General features: G+C 36.9%; 1 protein-coding gene across 1 annotated transcript in view; it reads left to right on the forward strand.

Annotated features, from left to right (window-relative positions):
* Positions 1–17,415, forward strand: part of LOC145287925 (sodium/hydrogen exchanger 1-like) — a 137,188-nt gene that overhangs the window by 94,180 nt on the left and 25,593 nt on the right. The window contains exon 16 of the mRNA XM_080135877.1: positions 15,286–15,414. Within this exon, the coding sequence (XP_079992003.1) occupies positions 15,286–15,414 (129 nt within the window). The remainder of the gene's footprint in view (positions 1–15,285; positions 15,415–17,415) is intronic.

Here is a 17,415-nt window from a genome sequence, read left to right on the forward strand (position 1 = left end):
TTGCTTGCTTGACTGTTGTGTATATGTGTATTAGGGTAGATGGCTTTGTTTTTAATTTACAATCTAACAATAGAATAAAATTGGCTAATTTATTTATGAAAAATAAAAACAAAATACATTATGGTAGAATTTAATCAAGGATTTAGATTTTTTTTAATAGAAGCATACTCACATACTTGTTTGCTTGGCTACCATGCGTTTTGGGTAAAGGGCTTTGTTTTAAATTTGTAATTTAACAGAATAATAAATTGACTTGTTTACGAATGAACCAATATGTATTATGGTGGAATTTAATTTCATAATGAAATTAATGTCAGGAAAGTAGTTATTGACTTGTTTGTTTGGCTGCAGTGAGTGTTGGGAAAAATGCTTTGATTTTGATTCACAATGTAGAACTATTCATATTATTTGGAATCTTTGGATTACTGTGCGGACTACTGTTCTAATCTTGAGTGTCATACTGTCTCCGTGAAGTAAATAAAGGGTTCCGTTTGAAATTCCGTGTAGATTTCTGAATCGACAGAAACATTCAACAAGATACACCTGAAAAAGGTCAGAGGTTACATTGACCGAAACGTTATAAAAATGACATTCAAGATCAGAACAGTTGTCAGGAGATTCCAAATAATACAAATAACTAATCCTCATCTCAAAAAATTCAGATTGCAACCGGCAGAAGTAAATTGGCCTAAAAAAGACTAGAGAGACTCTTTTTACACAAAATGCTAATTTTCTATTCATAATATGAAAACTATTCATGGAACTATGTGCTATAATATAATAAAAATTCACTGAATTAGAAAACAAAAAGAAGGAATAGTGAATTAATGAGATGTCCTTTTGCAAAGCAATATGTTCTAGTGCAGCTTCTTGCTTCATATAGTGCATTTTGTAACAACGTCTTTGAAAAGTGCCAAGAACAGCGCTGACAATTAATAATCTACATGTAGTTAAATTGGTGAATGAAAAACATGGATGAAACATGAAATTTTATAACAAAACATTTTCACGCAAGTGATAAGAATATAAAAGTTACTTTTAATAATGAAAATGTTTATAGAACCAACATGTGTTTGGTAAAGAAAGTGGAGGAAGTAGTCACAAGTCAAAATGTTCATAGTGTGAATATGTGTTTGGCTGTCTGTCTTAGTATCAGCTTACTACATTCACATGTACGTTTTACTTTTGGGAGTTTTGAAACGGTTTTCATAGGTTGAAAACATTTTTGGAGTTCACGAGTTTCTGTGAAAACTGACTTGATGAAGAGAGTGAAAGCGGAGAAAGCATTCGTTGAAATCGCTTCTCATGCTTACCACATGATTGTATACACACGATTAGTATATTAGAAAGCTATTGTTCTTCTACTATGAATTTAACATTTTATCTAGCTATGATAAATTGCTCAATTTCACAGAGTGATCTAGTATATATTATTATGTATTCCAACTTCCATTCCATTCAAGCAACTATTTTGTAGAAACAGCCCACTTGTCATACCTGCATATTAACATGAACTCAACCCTAGAACTTTATAATTTCTGTGTGTGTGTGTGTGTGTGTGTGTGTGTGTGTGTGTGTGTGTGTGTGTGTGTGTGTGAAAATGCATGCGAAGTGACGTCACTGTTGGGGGAAAAAAGGATTATAAAAATGAGAAAGAGAACCATCATGACGGAGACAAGATAATGTTCGAGATCTCATGAGAGACGTGGATAATGTTCACGATCATGTATGAGGCATGAAGGACACTTTAGAAGACGATCACATGAGAGACGTCACAGTGGTAAAGAGAGAATGTTGTTGCTACACAAAACAAGCGAGTTGGAGTTATTTCCTATTCTTTATCTTGGTCTCCTTTGTGACTGAAGCTGCACACAACGTGTGTTGGTCCATGGACAATATTACAATATTAGCATTTCTTCAATACATGAGAATCTAGAAAAGTAGAATAGGAAAACCATAGTAATTGTTAGTCTAGACACAGACCAAAGGGAAAAGAAAGATTTCGATTTTGACCCTGATTTTAGATTGGATTAGCAGAGTTGCCCAGCGTTGCTCAGAGCAAAACTGTAACATATTTCTATTAAAACCTCTATCTCTTTACCTCTCTTTCATCCTCCCTTCCTCCCCTCAGCTTCCCTTTCTCTCCTTCACCCAGCCCATTCCTCTCTCTGCACACGCACACACACACAACTCTCATTTATATAGGTTCTTCAAAAAGTTAGTTAATATAAGGGAAGTAATTTCTTGATTATAACACCAAAGTTATTTCCCTTTAATATGTACATAACATGGCTGGTCCAGTTTAGGATAAAAGAATTAATGTTTTCCTAAATTTTAGATATTATTTGTCTGGGACAATGCCGATCATCTTTGTGAGTGTTTTGTAGTTTTGAACTTTAAGCTGGACGGACACACACACACACACACACACACACACACACACACACACACACACACACCAAACTGCCTTTTATAGAATAGATTATCAGGAGAAGCTACAAGTTCAATTCCCTGGTTTCTATGTTAGATGAGAGACAACGAAATGAAGTTTCATTCTATATTAATAAACAAACTTTATTTGTTATCTTCGTTAGAGTCCGCATGTGTTTATAGCTAGTAGGCGCCGGGATGAAGGAAGCCGATTAAAGGAGAAAGAGAGGGCAAAGTCTTCAGTGTGTTTTGCGTGTTGTTGTGGGTGTGTGTGAGTTGCTTCGATGAGGGCAGTTCTTTAGCATAAATAAAGTTTGTGTGGATATCGCACATGGAAACAAATAGAAGTTTGAAAGGTCGCCATGTTAGCTTGTAGTACTCATGTTCAGCCTGGGGCCAAAACCCCAGGCGAAGTCTGCTGCCCGGTAGGGTCAGGATCAAAGAGGGTTGAAAGTTTCAGATTTCGCCTTTTATATACTCTGTCATGTGATTGAGAGATGACTTGTGATTGGACAAGCCAGGGAGAAAATGGATTTCAAATCGCGAGTCGAGAGAATTAGCTTCTGCCTGTGATGTAGCAAGTGTTGGCTGCTACAGGGTTATATAAGTCTATTTGTATTCTTTACTTAACATATAAAGATATCTTATTTGATTTTAAAAGTTGAACTCTTATAACATTTAAACTGACAAATCAAACTTTGCTATTAGTTAGCCAATTTTAACTTCTCACTGTTTGTTTGTTTGTTTTTTACAATACAATAATGTGCATCACTATCCGGTGTTGACCAGGTCTGTATAAAACAAAGAAAAAAATGAAGCTTTTTTTTTAACATACTTGCTATTCTTTAAGCATTTTTTGATGACAATGTATCACTTTCCATCCCGAGCAAAAAAAAGTATACCAACACACAGTTACGTTGTTTTTTCCCAGGTATCTTTGGAGATATCTGCTCTATTTAGGATGTTGAGCATTTTGAATGGACTAACTTATACTCCTTACCATATATGATACTGTATTATTCCTATTTTGACTCACAGGCAACATATTATACTTTGTCAAGTATATAACATAATAAAAAACAAAGCAGAGAAAATATTTCTCTCGGGGAAATGTTGTTTAAACATACCTGCTCTATTTAGGAAATTGAGAACTCTTGAATTACTCTATAACAATTACCAGATACTATTTATATATTAATACGATAGCGTGTGTTTTATTTTGAGTATCATGCTTACGTCTTTTTTTTCTTCTGAGTAAGTATTGTTTAATTGTTATGACCTTTCATTTCTTGTAATAGATAATTTTACCAAGAATTCTTCATAAGTTTTGGTTTCAGTTTCGATTATAGCTGATGGCATTCAAGTCATCTATTTTTTTTTATAAATAATTTTACCAAGAATTTTTCATAAGTTTTGGTTTCAGTTTCAATTATAGCTGAAGGAACTCAAGTAATATATTTTTTCTTTTTCTTCATAAGTTTTAGTTTCGATTTCGATTCGAGCTGATACACCCAAGTCATATGGATATAATTTTTATTTTGGAAATCATAACTTTATAATATATAAGAATCAATAGAAAATTTACAATAATAATATATATGAAGTCTGCATAAATTAAAATATATTTAAGCGCATTTTACGACTGGGCTATGCCAGGCGTCCCTGCTAGCTTAGATAAATATTTTGCAGTTTAAATAAAAGAGCTACAATAATATCAGAGTGTCATTTTTTACGCTGGACATCTACAGAATGCCAACATCAATATATTACATATGAATGAGTCCCCCTGTGGAATTTCTACAGGTCCTGCTAGTTATTGTCATTATGACTCCCGATCATGTTGAGTGGAATTGTTGTATAAAATATAAATCATAGTGACATTGCTTTTCCTGGACAACGCGAATTTGAAAAAATACCTGCTCTATTCAGGATATTGAGCAATTTAAACTGACTAACGTATAATACTTACCATATAGGATATTGTATCATTACTCCCATGGCAGCCTCCAACACCGTCTGCATTGTTTAGTTTTCAATATAACAAAAGACAAGATAGTTCTTTCTTCCGGGCAATACTACGTTTAAAAACATCTGCTGTATTTGGTATATTGAGCACTCTACTATTACAACATACCACTGTCCAGATATGCTACTTTATTATTACTGGTATGACTCCCAGACAGCGTCGAATAGATTTTCTTGCATATAATTGTATGTGTTATATATCCATCTTTTGTGCTTATGCAAAATGACTTTTGTTACGTCAATAAAACTTCGAGCTGCCTTTCATCAAATGTGCGTAACATATACACTCGCTGATACATTTAAATGACAAACGCTTGTAAAATATAAATAAAACGTTTCCTTTTTTTTTACAAAGAAGTCACCACTTATCAAGGCCTAGAGGCCACTCGAGGATAAGGGTTAATAAGCGTACAGTGGTCAATGGGACAATGTCATAATAATTTTTAGTAGTGGAAATTTGGTAAATTGGATTACTTAAGGGGAGTGGCTCATCAAGAACTTGTTTATGTTGGACTTGAAGACGACTATATTATAGTCAGCTGGAAAGCAGGCAAAAGGAAGACTGTTCCACAGGTGTGCAGTTCTAAGAAAGAAACTTTGTTCATGGAATCTACGATTAGGTTTAGGTACAGATAAAGAGTGAGGGAAATTATTGATTGTGTTTTCAGCTAGACGAGTGTTTCTCGTGAAAGTTTGGCGAGGGGGTACCATAGATTGGAGCTCAGACGAGCACTTGCCATGAAAATAACGATTAAATAGAGACAGTCTTGCAACGTCTATTCTGTGAGAAAGAGGTTGCAGGGAAGATAAAAAGGATTCCCCCACAAGGCTACGAAGTCTGTTTTGAACTCTGTCAAGGCAGGATAAGTCCTTTCTAGCTGCTCCTGCCCAGTATTCCATCTTTGGACGTACCTGGCTCTTATATAGGTAGAGAATTGCAGCAGCAGGTAGATATCTACTGGATTGATAGAAGGATCCCACCATTTTCTCAGCGACCTTGCTAACAGATTTGATGTACATGTTCCATTTCAAATTAGGAGTAACGGTTAAGCCCAGGAGTTTGTCAAAACATGAAGCCTCCTCAAGATGAGAGGCATTCATTTCAATTAATGCCAGATGGGGATCAGAACATTGATGATGTAAAGACATAAATTTGGTTTTAGATGCATTAAAAGTAACTAGTCGCTTCTTTCCACATTGTACCACATGTTCAAGATCAGAGGAGAGAGAATCAGAGAGAACTTGGTTGTTAACGGTCTTTGATATACTGCCATAGATGGTAGTGTCGTTAGCATAAATGTCTCTGAATGATTTAAGGATGTGATTTGGAAGATCATTGATGTAGATTAGGAAGAGAGTTATGCCCAGGATGGACCCCTGAGAGACTCCAGCATTAATACTGTGAGCTTCTGATTTCTGTCCATTAACCACTACTCTTATGAACCTATCAGACAGAAATGATGTAATAATTGAGAAGACATTTCCAGCTATACCGTAACTGGAGATCTTGTGAAGTTGACCTTTATGCCATACTCTACAAAGGCCTTTGATATGTCAAGAGCAATTGCCCTAGAAAGGAAGCCTTCGTCAAGAGATTCACTAATCCTATGAGATATAACCGTAAGCACATCTGCTGTAGATCTTGCAGAACAGAAACCATATTGCATGTCACTAAGAAGTTTATTTTTTTATTTACAAATTCAGCTTTCATGGGCGCGTGTATAAATAGTACAGCAAGATGTCACTCTTTGGTGGTATGTTGTGTCGGTTTTTTAGCTTTCAATATAATAACAAAAGATAAAGTAGTCTTTTCTCTAGGCAATACTATGTTTAAACACACCTGCTCTATCTAGTATATTGAGCACTCTACTATGACTATATACCACTTTCCAGATATACTGCTTTATTATTACTATTATGACTCCCAGACAACGTTGAGTAGATTTTCTTGTATATAATAGCATAAAAAAAAAAACATAGTGATGCTTTTTTCTGGGAAACACATTTAAACATACTTGCTCTATATAGGATATTGAGGACTCTTATTACTATATATGACTTACTAGATATCATACTGTACTATTACTATTATGACCTCCAGGCAAGACTGAGAATAGTTTTTTATATTAAATAGTACAGCAAAATACAGCTATATTGTTTATCCCAGGCGATGTGACCTTTAAAAACACCTATTCTATCCAAGATATTGAGCACTTTGGATTGACTAACTTATACTCCTTACCATATATGATACTGTATTATTTCTATTTTTGCTCGCAGACAACACCATGTATTTTGTCTTGCATACAACATGGTAAAAAATAACAAAGAAAATATTTTTCCTGAGCAAGCTGCATTTAAACACACTTGCTCTTTTTTGTACATCAAGACTGTTTGATTACTATGTTCGAATTACCTAATAATATACAACATTATTATCATTATGTTTCATGGCCATGTTGAGCAGATTTTGTTGCATAAAATCTATATATCTATAAAAGTGAAAATGTGCATGTGTGTGAGGACGCTTCACAACCTATATACTCAACAAATCTTTGAACTACAGACTTAAAATTTGGTATATATGGGGTATTCAGACACGTGGAAAACGTTTTAGATTGTTTTTATCCGGAACAAAAAAAACCTGCTAGGGGGTCAAAATTTAAAAATTGGTATGTGGTTGTCATTTTTATCTGTTTGCTAACTCTTTCACAAATTCGCATGCGTGCATTGTTTATATTACAGATTCTGTATATTAAGAATAAGTAGGTTTGAAAACACTTTTTAAAGATGGTGTCAAGCTGGCTTAGTGGTTATCGTACTTGACTCACTGTATTAAAATTTTGCTTTCGATCTTAGTTCGAGATTTTTTGTGTTTTTTTTTTTTACTTGCACTATTTAGAAAAAATATAATACCTGCATACCCATGCACATAATATTTATGCATATCTTACGACCGGGCAATGCCAGGCGGTCTGCTAGTAGTTTAAGAAAGCGAATGAATTTTTTTTTTTTTTTCGAGCAATGCGTCCTTTAATTGAATTTTGGAGACGAGGATTGGTTATTTGTATTATTATTTATCGGACTATTGTTCTCATCTTGAGTGTGATTTTCATAACGTTTCAGTCAATAAAACCTCCGACCTTCTTCAGGTGTATCTTGTTGCACAGGTCAGAGGTTTATGTCATCTGTATACTGAAAGCCAGCTTTCACTGGGCAGTAATTAAACTACAACTCCCACCACGCATATAATGTAAAGAAAGGAATCGTCGGGTCCTGGATATGACCTTAAACTATATCCAGTGGTGAGACCGCAGCTTGTGGGCTTTGGGGAGTGTGGAGCCACCCTTTAATTACCATTGCTCCCAGGTCCACTCTGACCCGGAGTGGTAGTACCTGTTAGGGTCCCAACTATGGGTTAAATAGAAACCGACGTGAAAACAACAAATATATTCTATTAAAAAAATTTTTCTTAAATCTTTGGATTCGGCATTAAATAACCCGAAAAGGGTTGATATGCCGTAAAACAAAAACCAACCAAAGGAATCGTCCGTTGCCTACAACACCGAGCAAAAGCAATATGTAGTAACATCAGTGCATATCAAGAGGAGATAGACAGTTTAAGAGAAACAACTATCCAGAGAGCATGACATCAGCTCCAAGAAATCTGGACCAAACACAAAAGGACAGAAACTCAGAAACTCACCACAGTTTGTATACCATATATGAATGGCTTGTCTGAAAAACTTCAACGAATATGTAATCCATATGACATCAGGACAGTATTCAGGAGTGATTCAACTCTCCAGAAACAGCTTGTGAGAGTCAAGCCCCCTACAGAAAAAAATCATGACTAAGAACTGTGTATATGAAATCCCATGTAAATGTGGAAAACTATACAGAAGTGAAACGTGTCGTCCATCGAAAGTACAGTTAGAAGAACATCGAAAAGCCGTAGTATGTGGAGAGACTGAAAAGTCAGATATAGCTGACCATATCTGGAAAGAAAAGGGAAACCATTTACCATTATGGGACGAAGTAAAGTTTATAGACAGAGAGGAACAGCGGAGAGTAAGATGACTGAAAGAAGCAGCACATATGCTGGGGAATAACCAACTGCTAAGAAGACCTAGTATAGAATTCAATACGATCTGGGAACCAGTAATTATAAACAGTCTATATATCTATAAAAGTGAACGTGTCTGTGTGTTTGTCTGTGTGTCTGTGTACATTTCCCTACGCAATAACTCTGTCAATTTTCTGTCTACAGACACAAAATTTTATATACAGGGTACTGAGATTTGGGAAAATCTTTATGATCGGTTTTCGGCCAGAAATTTGACTGTTAAGGGGTCAAAGTTCAACGATTTGACCTTTGAGAACTCTACCAAACTCCTCCGCCAATTTTGAGTCTAAATACTTTAAATTTTAGATATAGGGTCTTTGGACATGAATCTAACTTAATAACTTAATTTGAGCCCCAAACAATAAATGTTAAGGGGTCATAATAGGGACCAAAGTTTAAAAATTTTTTACTTCTGCGGTCTCTACCAAATTACTCAGACAATTTCTGGTCTAAACATTTGAAATTTTACATAAAGAGTATTCAGAGATAGGGCAAGCTTTTTAGTCGGTTTGGGTCGAAAATTTTTAGTTACCAATATATAAATGTATGCATGTATGTATGTTTGCATGTCTGCCTAAAACTTTCGACAGAGGCGCCGGATTTTCACAAGATTAGTCTTGTTTTTAAGTTCAACCCTTCAGACGACAAATATCGAAAAATTTGCTAAAAACATTAATTTCTTCACCTTCAACTGGGCATTTTTCTACAGGGGGCGGGGGTCGCTTTTTTCGCCGATATATTTAAAAGTCATCCTCTCCTTTTGATTGTCTAGCCTTAATTTAAACCTATGTCACTTTCGTTTTGGCGGTGGTCGTAACAGCAAAGACGTCATGATTTTTCCCCGTTCTTTTCCACCTTCGCGGTACGGGTTCGAGCCTGCATTCCTACTACCACGGTTTTTTTTTTTTTTTTTTTTTCTTAACACACACCTCCAAACACCCGGGCAATGCCGGGCTGAAATGCTAGTAGATAATATATACAAGTAATAAGTAAAAACATTAATATATACAAGTAATAAGTATAGACATAGATATATATTAATATATAGTAATAATTAGTAATAAATAGTGATATTTACAATTAGAAATAAAAATAGGTTTATGACGAGATCCCTGGCGACACCAGATGATCTTGCTTTTCAAATAGAGGAAGAGAAGATGGGAGAGGAAAAACAGATGTTTATGAGATTCCTGTCCACAGAAAAGAGTAAATATTTCAATGAGAGAAGAAATAGTGAATATTTCGATGGGAAATAAATAAATAAATAAATATGATAATGAGATTCTCGAGTTGGCAGAAAAAGCAATACAGGGTCGCTTTCTGGTTAAGGTTAGAACAACAATTCAAATTATTAAAGAAACAATGTTTTGTTGAAAGGTACAATGACTTGGGTTCAAAAGGTCTCTTTTGGTGCTTGGCAGGTATTGTCGTTGGGTCCATCTGTTGTATTTTAACTGCCAGATCACCAGCCAGTGATAAGTTAGTTGGACAGATAGATAAATAAATTGAACGTAGGGAGAGATATGGTCATGAAAGACGAAGAAGAGAGAAAAGAAAGAGGAAATGAAAAGAATAAAATAATGAGTTCACGAGAGAAAGAAAAGAATAAGAGAATGGAAAAGAGAAGAATAACTCCAAAAAGGCAGAGGGAGGAATTTCTGGTTTGATAAAAACGATTGACTTTTGGAGTTAGGGTCCAGAGTCCTTTTTTCCTAACTGGCATCGAGACGTACACATCGGTCTCACCCCCGCCAGGGTGGGGGGGCGAAACCTCATAAGAGCTAAGTTGAAAGCTCTTGTTTTTAGCTGGGAAATTGATTAGTGGAACTTAAGTATGCAACCTGCATCATGAAGCTTGAATCAAAGAACAAGTGTAAAACGATTTATGAATAATTATTTGGTTTCGTTATATAAAAATGTCCCAGAGTTTTTCCTTGTTTCTCGATTTGCCAGCCTGAATGAAGATACAATTGTTTCAGATATCCCCTGACGCCAGATGATGAAGGAGACAGACTGGATCCAGCACAAAGCCAGAGTGACGGCCGAAATCGACAATGTTGCCACACGGACTTAGGGTCATGCACATTTCGCGTGCCCTGAGCAGCAGAAAATATTTTCCAGTGACCAGTGAGAGTCTGATCACCCTTGAGGGGTCCACCACTAGACAAATAAGAATGTAGCCCTGCTGGGTTGCATCTATGGTCCTGTGAGCTGGGAGCGACGAACACAGCCAGAAGTACATCACAAGTATGCTCCCGTGAACCAGGATAGCGACGGATGTGGCCCGGCTCTCGGACGAGAAGGGGGGTTAGGGTTATATTATTATAGGTTTAAGACTCCTAAAATTTGTACTAGAATTGTCCGCAATTGTGGCGCAGTGGTTAGAGTACAGGGAAAATCAATTGTAAAAGTGATATTCTCCTGAAGTGTGGGCGACCGAAAAATACATTTGCCAATTACTTAGGATGTCTATCCAGTCATAGCTGACGGAACAAGAGCATGCTACCCCCGTTAAGTAAATAAAGGATTCGGCTCGAAATTCCATCCAAATTCCCGAGTTCAACAGAAACATTCCCGAGTTTGACAAGATACACCTAAAGAAGGTCGGAGGTTATATCGACCGAAACGTTGTGAAAATCACACTCAAGATGAGAACAGTAGTCCAATGAATAATAATACTATTAATAAAAATTCACTTCTTGTAAGTAAAAAAAAAAATACTTGAGCTGAGATTGAAACCAAAACCTAAAATAATGAGTCAAGTATGATAACCATAAGACAAGTTTGATACGATCTTTAAAGAGTGTTTTCAAACCTACTAATTCTTAATATAAGGAAGCTCGACCGCACATTTGACTGCACAGATAAAATTGTTTTTTTCCCCAGCCAAGATAGATTTAGGATTTTTCTTCATGATTCTTTTGACAACAATTTATTTATTTTTTTTTTTTACACATCACTGCAAATCCGAAAATTTGTTGTAAAAAAATATGTAATGACTCAAAACTTTCAAATTTCGCTGTTGAAAAAATTCACATGACACACTCTTCAGTCATAAGCATAATTCCAATAAAGATGAATCACTCTTTTTTTTTAAATTGAAGAATATAATAGGAGTTGTCTACCTTACAACTAAAATTTGGATTTTTGTTTTTTCTGTATAGATTTAAAAATGTGCAAATGGATAAAATTAAAAACTAAAATGACTTCTTTTTTTTTTTTTAATTCAATTTTCACCCCAAACAAGGCACAGTGCCACTTTGAAGTAGGGGGCTACTATTAGGGAATTAATTAGCGGGGTCATTATGAAGGGAGAAGAGTAGAAAGATGTTTGTTAACATTACACTTGAACTTCTGCATATCATTGCAGTTGGGAAAGCAGAATCCCGGAAGGGAGTTCCAAAGACCCGCAGTTCTGGGGAAGAAACTATTGGAGTAAAAGGCTTTCTTGCACCTAGGGATCTCCACTGTAAAGGGATGAGACTTAGTAGCTTGTCGGGTTTGACGGGGGTAGTTACGTCAGGGAGGTACAAGTGTTTGCAGTTCGTCAGAGCATTCACCATTAAAGTATTTGTAGAACAGGCAGAGGGATGCAACATCTCGTCGATGGGACAGAGGCTGAAGCCTAGATGACAGTTCAGGACCTATCAGGTTGGCGACTCTTTTTTGAACCCTGTCCAGGAGCAAGAGACAAGCAGCAGATGCACCAGCCCAGATGTGACAACAGCACTCCATACATGGGCGAATGGTTGCCTTATAGAGGTATAGGATACTAGCAGGCGTAAGTAGTTTTCTAGCACGGTAGAGGGAGCCAACCTTCCTTGCAGCAGCCTTGGCAATGCTCTCAATGTATCTATTCCAGTTCATATTCCCTGTAAACGTTAGGCCGAGGAGTTTAAAAGAAGTACTTTCAGGCAATGTGTTCTTGGCCATTGCTATTGGTGGTAGAGAAGGTTTCTTGTAGTTATTGAAGGAAACAAGCTTAGTCTTAGCAGCATTGAATGAGACCAACCATTTTTGTCCCCATTCCACTACGGATTGGAGGTCATCCTCTAGTGTTTCTGCCATTTTCTTGGATATGTGTTCATTTGTTTTCCCCTCATATCTGTTATAGAGAGTGGTGTCATCGGCAAATATACCCATCTCCGAAACAATATTATCAGGGAGGTCGTTTATGAATATCAGGAACAATAGAGGTCCAAGGATAGACCCCTGAGGTACTCCCGCATTTATGTCATATTGTTTGGATGTACGTCCGTCGAGGACAACTTTGATTTTTCTATTACTTAAGAAGGATTTAATTACGTTATGAATTCTTCCAGTGATTCCATATGATCTAATTTTCCTTAGAAGACCATCGTGCCATACCCTGTCAAAAGCCTTAGATATATCAAGGGCCACCGCTCTACCCTCCCCTGTTTTATCCAATGAACGGTATATACGTTCAGAAACTACAGTTAAGATATCTGCTGTTGAACGGGCTTGCCTGAATCCATATTGTTTGTCAGTCAGGAGTTTAGCAGCTGTTAGGTGCTGGACTAGGACTTGATTAACTAAGGACTCAAATATTTTGGCGAAAAGCGGGAGGAGGCTAATGGGGCGATAATTTAGTGGGTCAGTTCTTTCACCAGAATTCTTGAAGACTGGTACCACAGAGGCGGTTTTCCAGCAGTCGGGAAAACAAGATTCGTTAAGGCATTTATTGTAAAGTTTGGACAGAACTGGAGCAACCTCGGCAGAGCATTTTTTTAATAGCACAGCCGGGATGAGATCTGGTCCACATGCTTTAGAGGTGTCTAGGTTTTTTATAATAGCATGTACCTGAGAAGGGGTGATTTTCAAATCGTCAAGTGTGGCGTCTGTTCGCAGAGGAAAATCAGGGAGTGAGTGGTGTACCGAGTTCAGTGTGGAGTTTGAGGCAAACCGACTGGCAAGCAGATTAGCCTTGTCAGTTGCCGTGCAAGCAACCTCATGGTTGTTTGTTAGTGGGGGAATAATTGACTGTCCATTATTAACTACGCTGTTGTAGATTTTCCAAAAATCCCGGGTTCCTAATTTCTGTGCTTCGATGTGCTTTCTGGTGGTTTCAGAGTAATCTGACTTAGCTGTGTCTATCACTCTCTTACAATTATTTCTAGCTTCTATAAACTTCTGTTTATTTGAGCTGGACTTATGTCGGTTGAATCTGCGGAACGCATGCTGCCTTTGACAAATGGCAGCTGCACAAGCAGAAGTAAACCATTGGGGGGAGTGGGGCTTGCTATAGTATTTCCGTGCGGGAACATGTGCTTCAATAGCAGTTTTGAACCATTCAGTTGTCTCATTTGCACACTGTTCTGCTGGAAGAGTAAAAATATTTTGCCATGGGGCATCTCTGATGAGCTCCCTGATGGCTTCCCAATCAGCCTTTTTGTAATACCTCGTTGTTTTGAGTAGTGGGTCTTCAGTTTTAGGGCGAGAATTTAGGCTGATTTCTACCATTATCACAGCGTGATCAGCATTCCCGAGTGGGCTATGGGCATTTGTTGTACAGTCATTGGGAACCGTTGTCAGGAAGAGATCTAGAAGTGAGGCATGTTGATCGTGCTGGTCTGGGAAACGTGTCGGAAATGTAACCAATTGAGATAGGGAATGAGATATAGAGAAGCTATATGTGGCGCTACCAGCTACGTCTGTGTGATTTGAGAATCCTAGCCAGTTACTGTGGTGGACATTGAAGTCACCAAATACATGTATTTGTGCGCTAGTATCGAGGGAGAGTGCTATATCTATGCTGTCTGAGACTTTGTTTATTAGGGTACAGTCTTGGTTTGAGGGAGAGCGGTAGAGAAAATACAAGTAGCTAATATTGTGTTGCATATTTAGTCTGAAGCACATAAAGGCCTGGCCCTCTGATTCTAGTTTTATTTCTCTAGTTAGGGGGAGGGTGTTTCGAATATAGACTCCAAGTCCATGCATATGTCTGTCCGAGTCCTTACGGTAGAGTGGGAGATAACCAGGCATGTTAAAGTGGTTAGAGGGAATGGAGGAGTGAAGGTTAGTTTCACTTAATGCTAAGATATCCGGGGTGTTTACAAGGAGAAATGACTCAACATCATCTAAGTTAGTTCTAAGCCCGCGGATATTAGTAAATGCAAGCCTCAAGGGAGGAGGCAGGTTGGTTTTCTTTGAGTTTGGTCCTGGTTTAAACGTAACTTTTGCTTGAGCTGTCATTTCATTTTATTTTATTTAAAAGTTTCAGTTAGGGTGGATGAGTGAGGGGGTGCTGGACAAGTAGTTGTGCAGAATACCAGACATGCAATATAAGTAGACCATCAGCTGTCCTCACCCTCAGGATTGTGGCCTCAGGAAAGCCCACCGAGGATGAGTGCAGGGTCCCTTTCCATGCGCGACATGGCACTACAAACATCCCGATATTTTACAACTGTTGATGGAGCAGCCGCTCTAAGCGCTATCAAAGAGTTAGAGCTCCTGTACGGAAACAGCAGCCAGGAACTGTCAATCCGGTACCCTCAATCCATTAGGCAAAGCCAGCCCAGTCCAACTGCACCGACATATATGGCACTGAAGCACCCCACTGTGTCCAGTTTAGGGGGATTGTGGTCAGTATAGTTAGTTGAATATGTTTTGAATTATTGAAATGAAAATATGACAAGGGTTTTTTCGTCCAAAACTTAAAAAGTCTCATTTCTTTTTCCTTTTAGGCTTATGGTGGACTTCGTGGTGGCGTAGCCTTTTCACTTTCACTTCAGTTGGATGAGAAAGATGTTCCACTACGTGATACTTTCATCACTACTGTCTTAATCATTATTCTGTTTAACGTTATTATCCAGGTAAAGAAACCATTTGTTTCACATTTTTAAAAGATTTTTAAAAAATTTTGAAATGTGTTCAAGAATTCCTATTTGAGGCTCTGTCAGTTGGTCAGTTCGTCATGCTTAAGTTAAATATTCCCCAAATTTCAGGGGTTTTGTAGTATTTTAAAGGATTATAGGCGTTGTACTATGGGACAATTTCTCTTTTGAAGATTCTGTACTGATTCAGAACTTGATCTTAGGTTGGGTCGACATCTCCCAGAAGTTTATGCGAAGCAACCAGAAAAGTTATCAGAAAAGTTGACGTGAACACTGCCAAGTAATAAATTCAAAACCTTGAAAACAAAATTTTAACACAAGATAACTGTATGAAAGAAATATATTTTTTCAAGAAAAACATATTAAAAAAATGTTGTTTCAACAAATGCTTTATAGAAATGTTTTCTTTTTTTAAGATGAAAACGTGGAAACAACTATGGACGAAAAAAAAAAAAGTATTTTTCTTTTTTCATGGAAAGTATCTAAGAATTTTTTTTTTACAAGAAAAGAATGAATAAAACTTTTTTTTTAACTAATGATGAAAACATTTTCTTTTGTCATAGAAACAACTATGATCGAAAACAATTTATTTTAAGAATAGTAATTCACTGTTTTGTCTGCTCTCTACTATCTAACTGGTGCAGTTTAAAAGATCTTGCAGAATACGACAATAATGCAAAGGACTATATAAGATGTTGGAAACATTGATATGCCTCTATCTAGCAGAATCTAAGATTTCTTTACCAACTGGAATCCAACTTCAATTTTTTTATATCAAACAAGCTTGGGTGCCCGGCGTTGCCCGGGTGTTTGGAGGTGTGTGTTGAGCAAAAAGAAAAGGTGTTAGTAGGCAGGCAGGCTCAAACACGTACTGCGAAAGCGGAAACGAACGTGAAAATAAAAACATGACATGTTTGCTGTTACGTCCATCACCAAACTGGAGGTGATGTAGGTTAAACAATCGAAAAGAGGCAATGAATTTCGAAAATATCGGCGAAAAAGAGATCCCTCCCTGTAGAAAAGTGCCCAGTTGAGGGTGAAAGAATTAATGTATTTAGTCAATTTTTTTTATATTTGTCGTCCGAAGGGTCGAGCTTCAAAATTATACCGATCTCGTGAAAATCCGTTGCATCTGTCAAAAGTTTTAGGCAGACATACATACATACATACATACATACATACATACATTTAAACAGACAGGTGAGATTTATATTATTGATGATCAAATTAATCAGATAAATTTCCCATATTAACCCGACTTCAAAATACCATATACTGTATAACCTACTATAATTGGCAAATCTTATATACACTTAACTAGTATATTACTAGTGTTACAGAACGGCTATTATATTCCACATAAGGAAAAATATTGGTGCTTATGCACTTATTGAAGCATGCAATTTTTAAACAGTATTTTCAAGTTAAATTAAAGTTTTACGATATCTGTTTTTTATTAAATTGTTAGGTGAAAGTACAGAATAGTTAGAAAATACACCCTCTCCCCATGTTAATAATGGCTTTCTAAATAATATTGTTATTATTTCAGCATGGTTCAATAAGTGCATTAATACCAAAATATTATCGTTGGGTATAAATAATAGCTTTCTGGATTCAAATGGAAATAAGAAGAAGAAAAAAAAAAGATTAAAAAACTCAACTCTTTGTTCTTAATAAATATGCTGAAGAAACAACAGTGACATTACAGAGGCCCTGTCGGTGGGGCATTACAATACACCGACTGCCCCCCCTGCAGAGGGTAAAAGTCCCTCAATGGGGGTCCTGGATATGACCTTAAACTATATCCAATGGTAAGGCCCCAACTTGTGGGCTTTAGGGAGTGTGGAGCCACCCTTTAATTGCCATTGCTCCCAGGTCCACTCTGACCCAGAGTAGTAGTACCTGTTAGGGTTCCAACTATGGGTTAAATAGAAACCGACTTGAAAACAACAAATATATTCTATTAAAAAATTTTTCTTC

Source organism: Euprymna scolopes, chromosome 11, assembly GCF_053919585.1.
Source record: "Euprymna scolopes isolate OS-2025 chromosome 11, ASM5391958v1, whole genome shotgun sequence".
Lineage (NCBI taxonomy): Eukaryota > Metazoa > Mollusca > Cephalopoda > Sepiida > Sepiolidae > Euprymna > Euprymna scolopes.